We start from the raw sequence: 13,887 nt of genomic DNA on the forward strand, positions 1-13,887 counted from the left end.
GGATACCTCACTTCCGTTATTGACTCGACTTTAAGCAATTTTTCGACCTTGTCGTTTACCGCGGAAGCCCGTTCGGGTCCTAGCTTCCGCCTTTTTTGTTTGACGGGTTTAAAGGTCGGATCGATATTTAATTTGTGACACGTTATGTTAATGTCGATCCCTGGCATATCTTCCGCGGCCCATGCGAAAGTATTGAGGTTCTTTTTTAGACAGGTTATGATTGGCTCCGATCTCGACGCATCGTTCCGGAAATGCTTCATCGAGACAGACTGTGACCACAGGTTCGCAAGTTGGTTCGCGTTTTTCCTCTAGGGCCGTGATGTTACGAGACTGCCAGAAGAGTTCTGCTGAATCTTGACTTCACGAATCCTTGTTGGAGATCTTTTTCACCGCTTTTCTAGGAGTGGTATCGAGGTGTGGTCTTTTTCGTTTTTTTTCTGCGGCGTAACACACCTATGATACTCTTGGGTTTCCCCATATTACCTCGACTCCGTTAGGGGTTGACAACTTGAGGCAAAGATGGTATGTTGATGGGATGGCACGCATGGTGTTCAACCATGGCATTCCCGTGATAACGTTGTAAGATGCGGAACGGTCAACGACTAGAAACTCTGTGACTCTTGTTACGGTTCCGGCTTTGACTGTGAGATTAATCGCCCCGTAGGCCATGGTTGTTTCTCCCAAAAGTCCCAGTAGTGGGCTAGGGTATTTCACGATTTCGGATTGATCGATCCCCATTTTCTCGAGAGTATCCTTGAAGATGATATCGGCCGAACTTCTGGTGTCGATTAGCACCCTAGCGACGTCGACATCTCGGATCGTCAGCTCGATAACAAGGAGATCGTTTCGAGGTTTGGCTCGATCGACCGTTGCTCCCCCCTTGAACGAGATGACGTTCGCGCACGTCGAGCCTTGCATATCGTTCCTGATCGTTGAGTGGCTTTTGAGAGTTAGATTGATCTGTACCCCCCCCCCCCTCCTTCTAGCGCCAAACTGTGGGAACCGAAATTCGCACTGTCGATTTCCGTTTAAATTTGGAAACTAGGAAAACCCTAATTTCCTAGAGGTCCCGGGGATCTGTTAATACTACACGCTAAGCAATCAGAACACGAGATATCAACGACAAAGTACAAAAATCGTAAAAAGAGAGCAAAATAGATCTTATTCCGAATCCGTGTTTGAGCATTACAACAAGGTATAAGCCTGGGCTCGAGAGCTGTCGGCGAGATTCCTAGTTCTAGCAACCCTAAGACGGCTAAACCTAATTGAGTCGCAGCTCGAAATAACAAAAACGGAAATATGCCTAAATCGCTCCAAGTGCTAAGTTTGCTCCGAAAAAAGTCTCCCTCCATGCCTCTCGCCTAGGACTCCTTATATACTGGCTCCTAGGTCGGTTTACGCTTTTCCTCTTCTGCACTTAAGCCGTCATAGCATAAAAATGGAGATATTCCATTTTTTCCGATCTTCGTAATTATCTTCAAAATTTCGTATTTATCCGCGGAAACTTGACATTTATCTTTCCTTGCGAACCAAGCGTAAACCGTCATGCGGCTTACGGGCTGTTGGTTAGGAAATCGTAAATTGGGTCTCGAGTCATGTCTTAGGTCCCTTTGGGCCGTCTTCTAACTCGAAGCGTTTATTACGGCTTCTTTCGATAAAGAACGAACTTTCAGCGGTTTTTACCGTAAAGTTTGATCGATGACTTAGAATGGCGGGAAACATGAAATGGGTTCGCTGCGGTCTTCGAGAGGTAGACGAGAATGCATGGACTAATGTCGTATCGACGTTTCGAAAGAGCTCGGTCGCTACGTAGCGACCGAGCGGAACGGACGCTCGATCGCTACGTAGCGACCGAGCTTGGCTCGAGCTCGGTCGCTCCATAGCGACCGAGCGGAACGGACGCTCGATCGCAAGTAGCGACCGAGCTTGGCTCGAGCTCGGTCGCTACGTAGCGACCGGGCTTGGCTCGAGCAGCGACCGAGCAGAACCGATGCTCGGTCGCTACGTAGCGACCGAGCAGAACACTCGTTCGGTCGTTGCGTGGTGACCTTTTTCGAGCTCTTGTCCGATGTCTCGTGTTTCCTCCGCAAAGCTTTTCGTAAGAAAGAATCTATTTCGAAAAAGTATTTGTCGAAGAAAGTTCTCATTTTCTTCTTCGAACGTTTTGAATGCTAACTTCGTCGTTTTTGACCCCAACAACAGTGCTCGTACTATTCTCCAAAATTCTCTTCTTTCGGTTCCTACAATGATTTCCATAAGTACTCATCCTTCAACTGCGATCTCAGACATAAATGAATAAGCCATCTTGGTTACTAATATTGAAGACTCTCCACTTTCTCCTCATAAGAACGGCCAAATCAATCGCTCCATAGTCAACTTAATGATTCTTGAGTTGCTTCTCAATATCTACACTAGCTTTCCGATTCCTTAAAGCATAAGCAACCATGTTTGCTTTACATAAGGATTCTTTGATCAGTGAATCTTGCATTCTCTCTTCATAATTCTCCTTATGCTTCTTCAGCTCCATTGTTGCATAAACGATTAACCTATCGTCTTGCCTCACACACCTAAACCACCACACGATGCGTACATGCAACAGTATATGGCTGGTTAGGCTCATGCAAGGCTAACATGTATGTAGAGGTAGAGACTTCCTCTAAATCATTGCCTTCTTCTTTACTCATTTTACTTCATTCCAAGATAATACCTTTCTCAATCAATCAGCTCGGTGGTTGATATGGGTGTCAACTCTTGAACAAACTTCGGATGGTAAATCAAAAGGTCTTCGAGTCTCGATAAAAGAGATTAGACCCGACCATTATTCGATAGAAGCAACATATTTTCTAAATCTCCAACAAATACTTGTTCCAATTTGCTGACTAACGGATCCAACTTCCAATTTCCCAGCAGTAGCATTTACTAAAACTTGATGCATCCATCGAGCGTCTTTGAAAACCAATTGCACCTTGCAACTGATCTTAACCACTCATAGATTCTGGAAAGTTGATACTTGACCATAGCCACGTCAGCTATAGTTGAACATTAAAAAAAAAATCATGTCCTTCTTCTTTATCACTGACATAAGCACTCCCCCAGAAAAGATATAGGTCAAACAAAAACTTCTTAAAACTAATCTTCTAACTGCTACTAGAACTCGGCGAGAACCACTTGGTGAGATCACTGGGCTATTGCAGCGAATCTAGGTTCAACAAGAATACCGAACGGGTTACTTTTAGATGTCGACCATCCTATCAATTCCTTAAACACATATTCATCTTCCCTGATTATCAGACTGTCCTCTACTCTACTCCTTTTCATCTTCTACTTTCCTAACGGTCAAGAAAGTTGAAACACCACTTTAACTTTTCCCCAAAAGGTTTTCAAACTTTCCAGACTGATACGGGCAATGCTCCAACACTTGGTAAAATACAACTGTAGGACAAGGGTAACTGGTCTTCTTCAAAAGACTTCTTTCCTCAACATCCTAATTGAGCTCGGTAACTCGATAGCCAATCTCAGTCTCGATAGAAACACACTGCTCTAGTGGAAGTACTAAAGAATGGAGAAAGGCATACCATAACTATAACTGGCAGCCAGTACTTCCAGGAATAAGAACGGATACTTGAATTCACCAAAGTGAATTTTCACTAAATATATGACACTGCTCGGAAACTACATATATGTGTTGTTCCCGAATCAACCACAATATGGGCGAAAAAATTTCGTCCATAGGCAAGGTCTCTTACGACACCTTGATCACATATTTACTTATTTATTCAATCATTCATATTTTTTTATAAAATTGCATACAACACACAATGGGATAAGAAGCAAACATGTGATTGGACTTTTCAGAGGTTTTGACGGTCCAGACAACTATAAAGTGTAGGCTCTACCCAAATAGCCTAACACTTGGATCAAGACTAATAGTAAGGCAACGCGAATAAGCCCATAAACTGGTACCCTAGGTATAGGTAAAGGAATCGGGTAACTTCATGGGCAAGGGTAAAATAATCATCCTTACTCTTCACAAGAGAATCACCGAAGAGCAATGATGCAAACAATCAATAATTTCTCGCACTTTGACGATCCTGACTATACTGTCCTGGCAAGTCACCACCTAAACAACTCAGGCTCCTCGATCTTGATCTGATGAAACGTACACCTAAATTCATCCTAGCGACTTAATCCACTACTTGAAACTGACCTTCGATCTTCAGTGGTTGGAAATTAAACGGGCTGCAGGATTTGGTGAAATTCTTCAGCAATAACTTATTTAACATTCAAGTCATACTCCACCATCTCCTCTGAGCTCTTAAACTCCATGGTCTTTTATCTACTCCAAAATTTTTGGCTAAGTCCACGAATAAATTCTTTATGATCCTCAACTCATCCTCTTGACGGAAACATCTCAATGTACCAACTTCATAAACTAAATCTTCAATCGGTCCCATACCTTGTGTAGAAAATACTACTTCTTGAACTCTTGAAATCTGTCCAACTCGATCTCACCTCTCTGAAGTAATGTTTTACTCTCGACAAACAACTCATCGCGTTCATCTCCAAAGAGCTTGCTGCCAAATCCTTCTTTCAATTCTCTGAAGAACGGCCACGTCAATATTCTGCTTTGAGTGTTGCATCCCAAATCTGCCTCAAGCCAAAGTATACCTCGAACGGTTTAGTCCTTCTTCAGTATCTTGTGGTCCCAACTTCTTCTTCTTTGCATCATAAGCTTCATGATATTTTGTTGCAAGCAGAATGCTTCTGGTGCTTCCATCATCTTGTAATACAGTTAACCATCTCTTCCTCCAATGCTAAGCTTGAAACAAATGCTTAAGAAATCATGCCTGTATGGCTCTGGTGCTTGTACGTCTCAGCATAAGCTGGATAGACTTGAGAAGACGGGAGAATAAGTGCATCTGAGTGATCATGTGCAGTTAAATTGCACTGAATCGGTTTCACAAACAACACCCAGCTTGACATCAATAACATACGAGTTCAGAGATGTATTCGATGTATCAATTTTGTCCCATATATCTCTCTAAAGAATTGGCATCCCCACTAGAACTCAAAAGAACGGCAGGAAGGCATGACATTACTGACTCCTAACAGGACGACCATGAGGGTAGCAAATTCGAGCATGATGATAGTAACATCGGTAAGTACGGTCCAACAGTCAAGCTTGTCTTGGTCCTTTTGCTATGAAAGATCAGGTTAGGTAACTACCCATGACTATCTATCCTAAAATGAACGAACCAGCCAGCATATCCTAGTTATCCTTGCGACAAATTTTGATTCGAAAAACATATGAAACAAGTCCCACTCTAGCATCGTATAACCATGCTCTGAGGCCACCTTTGTGACACCTCCGATCATAGATGACCCGAAGTGACACGGTCGATGTTCCTCGATGGTCGATCCAAGGTTTCAGAATACTTCCGATCGCCATTGACCAACAACCAAAGAACACCAACGCTCCTATCGGATATTACTCTAGGCTTTTCAACCTGAAAAAGCAATACCCGATAGTTAGTTCGTCCGGACAAGGACTAATATCTTATGGAACCCGTACTTTGAAAATATTCTTTATATATCTTTCAAAAGAATCTTACAAAATTTGTTATAAATTAACCTCGAGGTTTTCGGTCAACAAATCTTATACATAAGAAATATCAAAACGACTTCGCACGCAAAATAAAACTACCGCTGGCTAATGATGTTCCTTCCCATCCTAGAGTAAGAGGTCTCCCGTCTACTGGTTACAGGCATCACAAATGATTCATGAGCAATTTATTTACGGAATCCCCTTTCTTCGGTCTGATCAGGACCGACTAAAAGCTTACTATCCAACTAGTTTACTCAGTGAGTCTAATTCCGCACCCCAAAGTATATTAATAATATCTGGAGCAATCAACTCCATTTGTATGCAGTGGAAATATATTCCATAACTAATAAAATACATATATAAGGCCTATCATTTCATCGTTGTGAATATTATCTTAAACATCACCTCCACGACACCCGCCATTCACTCATACTTATAGTACATATATGTGTATATATATATATACTAAACCCATAAAACCACGAAGGCAAGCCAAACCTAGTGAGAAATTAAATATAACCATCATCTCAATTAGATATTCCAAGATCGAACATCTAACGCTGCATGCAGTTACACGACCTCCAGGGTGCGACCCCACCATCGTGTCTTCGTGACCTTGTTCTGTATCGCAGGAACAATTCACAGTAATGCGGGAACTTTTGAGAGAGTGAATATACAATAAGATTTCACATGATTTATGCTCATATATTTAATTATATACATATATATTAGTACATATGCATATATATTAGTACTTGAGAACAAGTACTAAGGTTCGGAATAAACCTCTGATATACCATGGATTTTACCCATTATTAGCCATGGTGTATAAGTGTTTTAAGATATAATTATTATGTTTTGGAGTCTTTTTAGAGTATTTACTGGTTCAGGTACGTTGTGGAGAAATATGGTGATTCTGGAGCCTTTTGAGGTGAAGAACTGCACAAACGCGTCAAATGTTTAGCTATGGATGGAGACCTTAACACCGTTATATTGAGCTCATCTTTTGGCACGAGATATATTTTTAGTTAGCGTTCGAATGCCACCAATTTGAGGTCAATCAGCAACCTGTAGCAGAAGTTATACCCATTTGACTGAAGAGTGGTCAGTCTGTCTCGCAAGAGGAAGCTGTCGAGGAGATGAAGGACTGTCGATCGATAACACAGCATTGGTGTTGATCGACAATGATGCCAGAATATGAGCTGAGCATATTTTATGACCGAATGAAGCCAGAAGTAACCACAAATTACCAGAATGCCCTTTGATGACCTAAAATCCTATTTATGTTATTTCTAAGCCATTGTTGACGGCTACACGCTCTTTAAGCTTTATTCTATTGTTTCTCTTAGTTAGGAGAGAAGGGAGGAACTTCATCAGAGTCCTCATGGAACTCCATTTGTTTTGGTTTTATATTATTTATGCTTTCCATCTATTCATCTATGATTTCTGTGACAAACTTCATGTCTGAATAGATCCAGCTGTTAGGTTTAGGGTTCAGATAGGTGATGAAGGATTAGCCCAAAATATAAAACTGCTAAGTTTTGATATTCATCATAGGATTGTTCTTGCTGCTTGTGTTCTAGAGTCATGAACTATAACCCTGATCTTAGAATCATTAGGCACAAGCGATAGCTTGGTCTTTTCTCTGAACAGAATTCTATTGAGCTAGGATTGCTTGAAACATACGAGAGTTGATTTAGGAACCCTAGTGAACAGATATTCAACCCGGTCGTAAAGCTTGCTAGAAGCGATATCGATCGATGATCAAATAGATTAATCGATCGATATTGTGAAAGGTGTATCGATCGATATTCCAATAGAATAATCGATCAACACTTTTTTGTGATCAATAAACGAGAGTTGAGATCCAAGATTAGGATATTAGACTATCTATACAACCGAAGTTATTAGATTTGTACTCCCAGTTGAGTTCTATAATATCTTGCAAGCAACAATTAGCCTCTATATCATTATAATCCTGATTACTTGAATAGAAATCCTAAGTCTAGCAACCATCCTTCCATCAAACAACTCTATGCCAAGCTGAACAATTGTCTTGTTCAACTTGTTTACTGCTTTATTTACTGCTTTGCTATATTTATTTATTTCTTTATAAACTATTAGCCTAGCTTAATCATATAACTATTAGATCTACATTGTTCCCTAGCTCCTTGTGGATTCGATCCCTAAGTACTACAACTCGACCTCTTATTTGAGAAAGTATAAATCACTCCTTAAGGTAATTTGAGTGATATCAACCTCTACGTTCATTCAAAAATATTTATTAAGTGTTTACACTAAGTAAACGCCTCACAATTTCAGTATTGATCAAGAGACAAAGCTTATCAATCATCTACATTCAGTACGTTTAATCAAGAAATATTCATTCACTACTCATCAACCATCTATCTAGACTCACCTTTGACTCTATGAGATTGGCTAAGGAAGAATAGACTCGAGCTCAACTAAACGTTCACCACTTGCTGATCACTCCCAAAAAGAATTAGGACAAGGCATGTTCCGGCTGTTATGATCACCCTCTTCGACCATCTGAACTCAAACCTGATCGGATGGAAGACAAAGCTTAATCAGTCTGGTCTAAGATGATGTTTTCCTGAATGGTATAAACAGAATCGATCCTGACCACTATGCTAGATATAACTGATCAAGGCAGGACGTACAAGGTTCAGTCAATCAGTTCAGTTCAATCAGTTCTGTTCTTAAGAAACAACTTAGATCATTTACTAACAGCTCGGTTACGTAAGCTCAGATCCTAACAATTTGGTTCTACTCAGAGCAGATCAGTTCAAGACAACTTCAGACCATACTCAGCTCAGCTCAGATAAGATCTGTTCAGACCAAGATCAAATCTGTTCGGTTAATCCAATCAGTTCATAAAGGCTTAACTAACGGTTCTATGAAACTAATACAATCATAAGCCAAATAAAACTGAACCGTACAAGAGCTTAGATAACTAATCCAGACAGGTTAATCAACCCACAACAAACGGTTCCATTCTGAACATGGATGAATCAAGAGGCTCAAGCTTACCACAAGAACTCACGGTTAGATGATCTCAGATGGTGCTCTCCTCCAATCTTAGTTCACGGCTGAACCGATTGAAAAGAGAGATCAAGGTTCGGTTCATATCAGAAACCGAACAAGATCTATGGTTTATTCTGGATATCTCATCTTCTTCTGCCCCCACACGTTTTAGCTGTGACCTCAGGTTGAAGATTAAACCACCATAAATTTTCTCTTGATTTTTCTCTCTTTCTTTCTCTGATTTTTTTTCTCAATCACTCACAACTTTTCTCTGGTTTTCTTGCAGGTTATGGACGACCAGAAGAGAGAAGATAGTGTTTTGTATCATAAGGAGTTACTTCAAATGTGGGTTTCACTCAGCACAAAGCAAGGCTGAGAATGGACAGCTAGCATCCTACATCATCATTTATGTCCAATGAAGTAACTAAGCAGCTGAACCTTTCCTCCAAATGAAGCAAGCTCCAAGCAGGTGTGCCTTGCACATGACTGATCATTAAACAATCATGCAGGCAAGAAGGTGCATGGCACATGACTGATCCAGCAAGCAAGCAAGCACACAAGCTGATACAACTCACGAAACTGATTTAAATTAACAAGCAGCTGAAATTATTTCTAGCCAGTTCTCGACCAAACATTTTTTCGTCCATCGAATATCGTCTTGATTTTATATAAACTCTTCCAGCTTAAATAAAACTCGACCATAATAATCAAAACTCGACCAGGACTATCAAGGATAGTTATTTCAGCCACAAGACAGTCCCGTCGAGACATTAATTTCAGCGGGTCGATTTTTATTTTTAATTATGGTCGAACAAATTCAAAACTGGTCGAGTGGGATTTTTCTCGACCAAAATCCTATCCGCTCGTGAGGGTCTTACAATGCCTATCAATATGTTGTATACATTCGGAAAATCACTTTTGCGAACTTTTAAAACATGTATATTTTTTACACTATCCATATGTACATCAATCTCATAATGTTCAAGTGTACACAAACTCATAAAGTCTTTTTTACTTTCATTGTGAAAAACTATGAGATATATTATAGACAAAAATATATTGAGCAAAACCAAAAAAGAACTTTAAAGGCAAAGCCGACCAATATCCTCATGCAGTAGATAACTAACTTAAAAAGAATAATAGAATCTTAACTTAGTTTATGTTAACGACAAAACACAATAAAAAAAGACTTTATGAGAACATCGTAGATTAAAAACTTCTATGTAATTTTATAAATTTCTATAAGATTAATTATGTATTGATTAGGCCATATCTCTATAAAAGTTATAAATTATTAAACTACACCTTATTAATTTATTCATATATATTGTAAGTTTTAGAACAACCATGTAAATTCAAATTTATAAAACAAAGTATAGTGGGATTTCGTAAAAAAAAAAATTCGTTGATAGACGTTTTCCAAAAAGAAAATTACTCGCAGACTAATTTACCTAAAACCATAAAACGTTGTAACACATTTGTAGGAGATGGATTACATCCCTTTACAAGGCCCATAAATAGAGGATTCGGTCCGTCTTCTTGGCCCGGAACATCAGCTCGACTAAGCGGCTCCCGACTAAATGCTCGGCTCGACTGTAGAACACTTTACGCGCCTCGGGGGAGGGGGGAGGAAAGACATCTCAGCTTTGGGTCTGACCGCTTGGCCCACTAGCCCGATCTGAAAAGGATCAATCCCATTCTAACAAGACAACCTAGGGCGAATAGGAAAGAGGGTTTGTCTATATAAGGAGGACACACTTGACGGTTAGAAACTAGGGTTTTACTCATTAGTATTCTTGCCGACTTATAATTTCCCGGCCAGCTCTCCAAGCACCGGCTTATTCTTCCATTTGTTTCCTCATTTGTAAACCGAACCTTTTTCCGATCTAATAAAACATCTTTGAGCTAACCCATCGACGAGTTAGGTCTTACCATACGAGTCCGACCAAACTCGGTTCAAACACCTTTGCAAAGCAGGTTAAGAACTTTGATATGATACACCAAATTTTATAATTTATATGCTCGAAGGTCATGAAATGTTTTCTAAAGAAAAAGCATTCTTAAATTTGAAGGAAATTATTCTAACCGTATATGTTGTAGGCTTAGAAAATAAAAGTGAGTGAAGTATAAAGAGAAACATAAAATGAGGAATGGATCTAAAGTTCCACCACAAATTTTATGCGACTTTCTTTAAGACAAAGACATCGTCAAAGCTAGAAAACACAAACATTTTTTTATAGACAACAAATATTTCTAGTGTTGTACGTCTATTCTTAGTATGCTTTGATTCAGACCTCTCTTCTTCATCATTCTGTCATTTTTCTTTCTCTGACATTTCATCCATCTCAGGTTATCTTTGTCTTTCTTCGTCTTCAAACATTCCGTCTATCTTCCCTGAGAGGGCGCGCCTCGTGTGCGCGTTCTCTACAACAGCCATGGAATCCACATCTCTCCTCCTCATTTCCATTGTATCACTCTTATTCGTGGCTTCTGATGGTTTATCAGAAACAGAATCTCTCTTGAAATTCAAGAAATCTCTTGTTATTGGGGGAGCAAGTGGTTTGGATAGTTGGAATAGAAAGAATCCGCCATGCAAGTGGTTTGGTATCTTGTGTGATCAAGGCTATGTTTGGGGGCTACGTCTAGAGAATATTGAGCTTGCTGGCTCTCTAGACATTGAGGCGTTGACAGGTTTGAAGTCTCTAAGGTCCCTAAGCTTCATGAATAACAAACTTAGAGGGCCATTTCCGAATTTCAAAAAACTTGGTGCCCTGAAATCAATTTACTTGTCAAACAATCAATTCGATGTATTGATACCAAAGGATGCTTTTGATGGGATGGGGTGGCTGAAGAAAATCCATCTGGAACACAATAAGTTCAATGGTGAAATTCCAGTCTCTGTGGCCAAAATTCCCAAGCTTTTAGAGCTGAGACTTGATGGGAACCAGTTCACCGGACAAATACCAGAATTCACACATAAATTACACATCTTAAATTTTTCAGACAATGCATTATCAGGTCCAATCCCAAATATTCTCAGAACAATGGATCCAAAACTATTTGAAGGTTCAATAATTTTTGTGTTCCCTTTAAGACATGGGGTTATGTTTTTGTGTATCCGTTTGACTAATAATGATCTTTTGGCAGGCAATAAAAAATTATGTGGTAAACCTTTGTTAACAGAGTGTTACTCTCCTTGCAACCTTTCTGAAGAGCCTAAAGCAAGTTCCAAGAAAAAAACATCAAAGTTTTTGTACATTGTAGCCGCGGTTGTAGCAGTGATACTAGCATTACTCATTATTCTTGGACTAATCATTGTCCTTTGTCGGAGGCGAAGAAACAATCAGCCACTAATGTCACCAGATTCTGGATCATCAAGTTTACAGAAGAGAGCAGGAATCCAAAAAGGTGATAAGGGACAATATTGCTGTCATTCAAAAAAACGTGTTGCAAAGAGGATGATTCATACCACAAAATTGTCATTCTTGAGAGATGACAAGGGAAATTTTGACTTGCAAGATTTGTTAAAATCATCTGCAGAGATTATGGGAAGCGGGTGTTTCGGAGCATCATATAAGACATTGCTTTCGAATGGATCGATGATGGTAGTGAAGAGGTTTAAACATATGGAAAGTGCAGGAAGTGAAGAGTTCCAAGACAATATGAAGAGATTGGGGAGGTTAAACCATGAGAATTTGCTCCCAATTGTGGCTTATTACTATAAGAAGGAGGAAAAACTTTTTGTTTCTGATTTTATTGACAACGGAAGCTTGGCTGATACTCTCCATGGTAATATTTGGGTTTTCTCTATTCATATTAACACTAATAAAATCTCTTTTCCTTAAAAATTGTGTTTTGTGTGTATAAAGGTCATAGATCGTTGGAACAGCCAAACTTTGATTGGCCAACAAGATTGAATATAGTGAAAGGTGTCGGAAGGGGACTTCTGTACCTACATAGAAACCTTCCTAGCCTAATGGCACCTCATGGCCATCTTAAGTCATCCAATGTTCTTCTTAGTGAGAATTTTGAGCCACTTCTTACAGATTATGGCTTGATCCCAATGATAAATGCAGAAAGTGCACAAGAGCTAATGGTAGCTTACAAATCTCCAGAGTACTTGAAGCAAAGCCGAGTGACCAAGAAAACTGATGTATGGGGATTCGGTGTACTCATCTTGGAGATTTTAACAGGAAAGCTCCCTGAAAGTTTCCCACAATCCGATAAAGAAAGTGAGGAGGACATCACGAGTTGGGTGAAGTCAATTTTCAAAGGAGAATGGACACAAGAATTGTTTGATCAAGAAATGGGGAAAACAAATAATTGTGAAGGAGACATTCTCAAACTCCTAAGGATTGGACTAAGTTGTAGTGAAGTAGACGTGGAGAAAAGGTTAGATATAAAAGAAGTTGTCGAGAAGCTAGAAGATTTAATGAAAGAGCAAGAAGGAGACGACGACTTCTACTCAACTTATGCGAGTGAGGCTGATGGGAGGTCATCAAGGGGAGTGTCAAGTGAAGGAATTAACCTCTCATGAAATTATATAAAACATCAAGTAATCTTTTAGTGATAAAAATATAAGTTTGAGAACAATTTCGTGTGTCTCAAAAGCATAATTTTGTTGGTATTCATGAATGACAACACCTCCACATATGGAAGCCCTTTAAACTTGAAAATTGTTGATGATATGCTCGTATATTGTTATGTTATTGTGGAAATCTATATGAAAGAAAGATGTAGGGAGTTTTTTCCTTGAAAAAAAAATCATAGAGAAACCTCAAAAGAACGTTAATGATGTAATATGTGGGAACCGAAATTCGCACTGTCGATTTCCGTTTGAATTAGGAAACTAGGAAAACCCTAATTTTTCAGAGGTCCCGAATATCTGCTAATACCACACGCCAAGCAATCAGAACACGAGATAACAACGATAAAGTATAAGGAATCGTAAAAAGAGAGCAAAGAGAAGTCTTATTCCGAATTTGCGTATGAGCGTTTACAACAAGGTATTAGCCTGGGCTCGAGAGCTGTCGGCGAGATTCCTATTTCTAAAAACTCTAAGGCGGCTAAACCTAATTGAGTCGCAGCTCGAAATAACAAAAACGGAAAGTTGCCTAATTGCTCTAAGTGCTAAGTTTGATGTCTCCAAAATTCTCTCCCGTGCCTCTCGCCTAGGACTCCTTATATACTCGCTCCTAGGTCGGTTTACGCTTTTCCCCTTCTGCCCTTAAGCCGTC

At 39.6% G+C, this 13,887-nt stretch overlaps 1 protein-coding gene across 2 annotated transcripts; it reads left to right on the top strand.

Annotated features, from left to right (window-relative positions):
• The first annotated feature begins 10,279 nt into the window (after positions 1-10,279).
• LOC106424152 (pollen receptor-like kinase 2) lies at positions 10,280-13,493 on the top strand. Of its 2 annotated transcripts, XM_022694271.2 has the most exons (4): positions 10,280-11,716; positions 11,798-12,058; positions 12,191-12,439; positions 12,520-13,493. In XM_022694271.2, exons 1-4 carry the CDS (start codon positions 11,086-11,088, stop codon positions 13,185-13,187), a joined length of 1,809 nt encoding a protein of 602 aa, XP_022549992.1. In that variant the 5' UTR covers positions 10,280-11,085; the 3' UTR covers positions 13,188-13,493. The 2 variants fall into 2 exon arrangements, with proteins under 2 accessions (XP_022549992.1, XP_013720353.1); XM_013864899.3 differs by having other exon boundaries at positions 11,798-12,439; positions 12,520-13,488.
• The last annotated feature ends 394 nt before the right edge of the window (positions 13,494-13,887 follow it).

The sequence above is a fragment of the Brassica napus genome, chromosome C7 (genome assembly GCF_020379485.1).
Source record: "Brassica napus cultivar Da-Ae chromosome C7, Da-Ae, whole genome shotgun sequence".
Classification (NCBI taxonomy): domain Eukaryota; kingdom Viridiplantae; phylum Streptophyta; class Magnoliopsida; order Brassicales; family Brassicaceae; genus Brassica; species Brassica napus.